The sequence below is a fragment of the Penaeus monodon genome, chromosome 34, assembly GCF_015228065.2.
Source record: "Penaeus monodon isolate SGIC_2016 chromosome 34, NSTDA_Pmon_1, whole genome shotgun sequence".
Lineage (NCBI taxonomy): Eukaryota > Metazoa > Arthropoda > Malacostraca > Decapoda > Penaeidae > Penaeus > Penaeus monodon.
The window spans coordinates 9,134,172-9,135,173 of NC_051419.1; the positions used below are offsets into that span (position 1 = coordinate 9,134,172).

A 1,002-nucleotide genomic window follows, 5' to 3' on the forward strand; every position below is an offset into this window, starting at 1 on the left:
GGGTATATATTTGTGTGTAATTGTATATACATATAAATGTGTTATATAAAAGTGTTTCTTTGTGTTTTATATTAATTGGCCTTTCTATTCTAACAGATGTTTACTGGAAACCGCCTTGCTTCGTATGGAGGAAACCTCACCATAACTCAGAGATATGTCGCCTTTCCTGGCAGCAACACCTTTGCCGACCCAGATGTCATTATTAGGAGTGCAGGTGGCCTAGAGTTCATTTGGATGATCTCTCGTTCCCTTCCACAAAATGCTCTTCAGACATACACTGTTCCTCTCATTGAAACCAGCTTTACTATGAATCAACAGCCAGCATCCAGGTAGGGCTTGGGACTTGAGAGTTTCAGAAACTTGAACTCTGATTTAGATTTAGGATGCTCTCATTCATTGCAATCTATTTTACCTCTGTTTCTAATATTATAGGTCTGAGTTCCTAAAGGCACTGTCATCTGTTGAGGCCATTTTGGTGCGTGCAACACCAAGCAACCGCATGAGAGCCACTTATCTGAGAGATGTGATTATGGACACAGCAGTACCATCAAACACAGGGCAGCCGAGAGCAGTCAAAGTAGAGCAGTGTCAGTGCCCACCAGAGTACAGTGGGCTGTCATGTGAGGTAAGTTATCTCTTTTATTTTTTCTTCTGTAACCCATTCTTTTCCACATACCAGGGAAGATCTGACTGCAAACAGTCACAAAACAGTGTTATTATACATTGTTCAGGATGTCATTCCTTTAGAACTTAAGCCAGTAACAAGATGTCTCCTGTTAATAATCAGATGTCAGGGCATATAGTTTCACTCAAGTGCAAAATACTGAATAAGGAAAGTGATAAACATGAAATATAATATCAGTATGGATAGCAGTAAATGCTGTCTACTTATTTAAATTTTTCATGTATTTGCTTATACATATTTACTAGATCCAAAGTTTTTCAAAAGAAGTGTCGGCATAATCTTCACCCATGCAAATAAGTTCATGATGGAAAACCCTA

At 38.7% G+C, this 1,002-nt stretch overlaps 1 protein-coding gene across 1 annotated transcript in view; it reads left to right on the forward strand.

The window, feature by feature from the left end:
- LOC119594807 (basement membrane-specific heparan sulfate proteoglycan core protein-like) overlaps window positions 1-1,002 on the forward strand; it is a gene marked incomplete at its 5' end in the record, with an annotated part of 219,836 nt that overhangs the window by 165,346 nt on the left and 53,488 nt on the right. Inside the window, 2 exon segments of the mRNA XM_037943897.1 lie at window positions 97-329; window positions 433-625. Coding sequence (XP_037799825.1) covers window positions 97-329; window positions 433-625 — 426 coding nt within the window.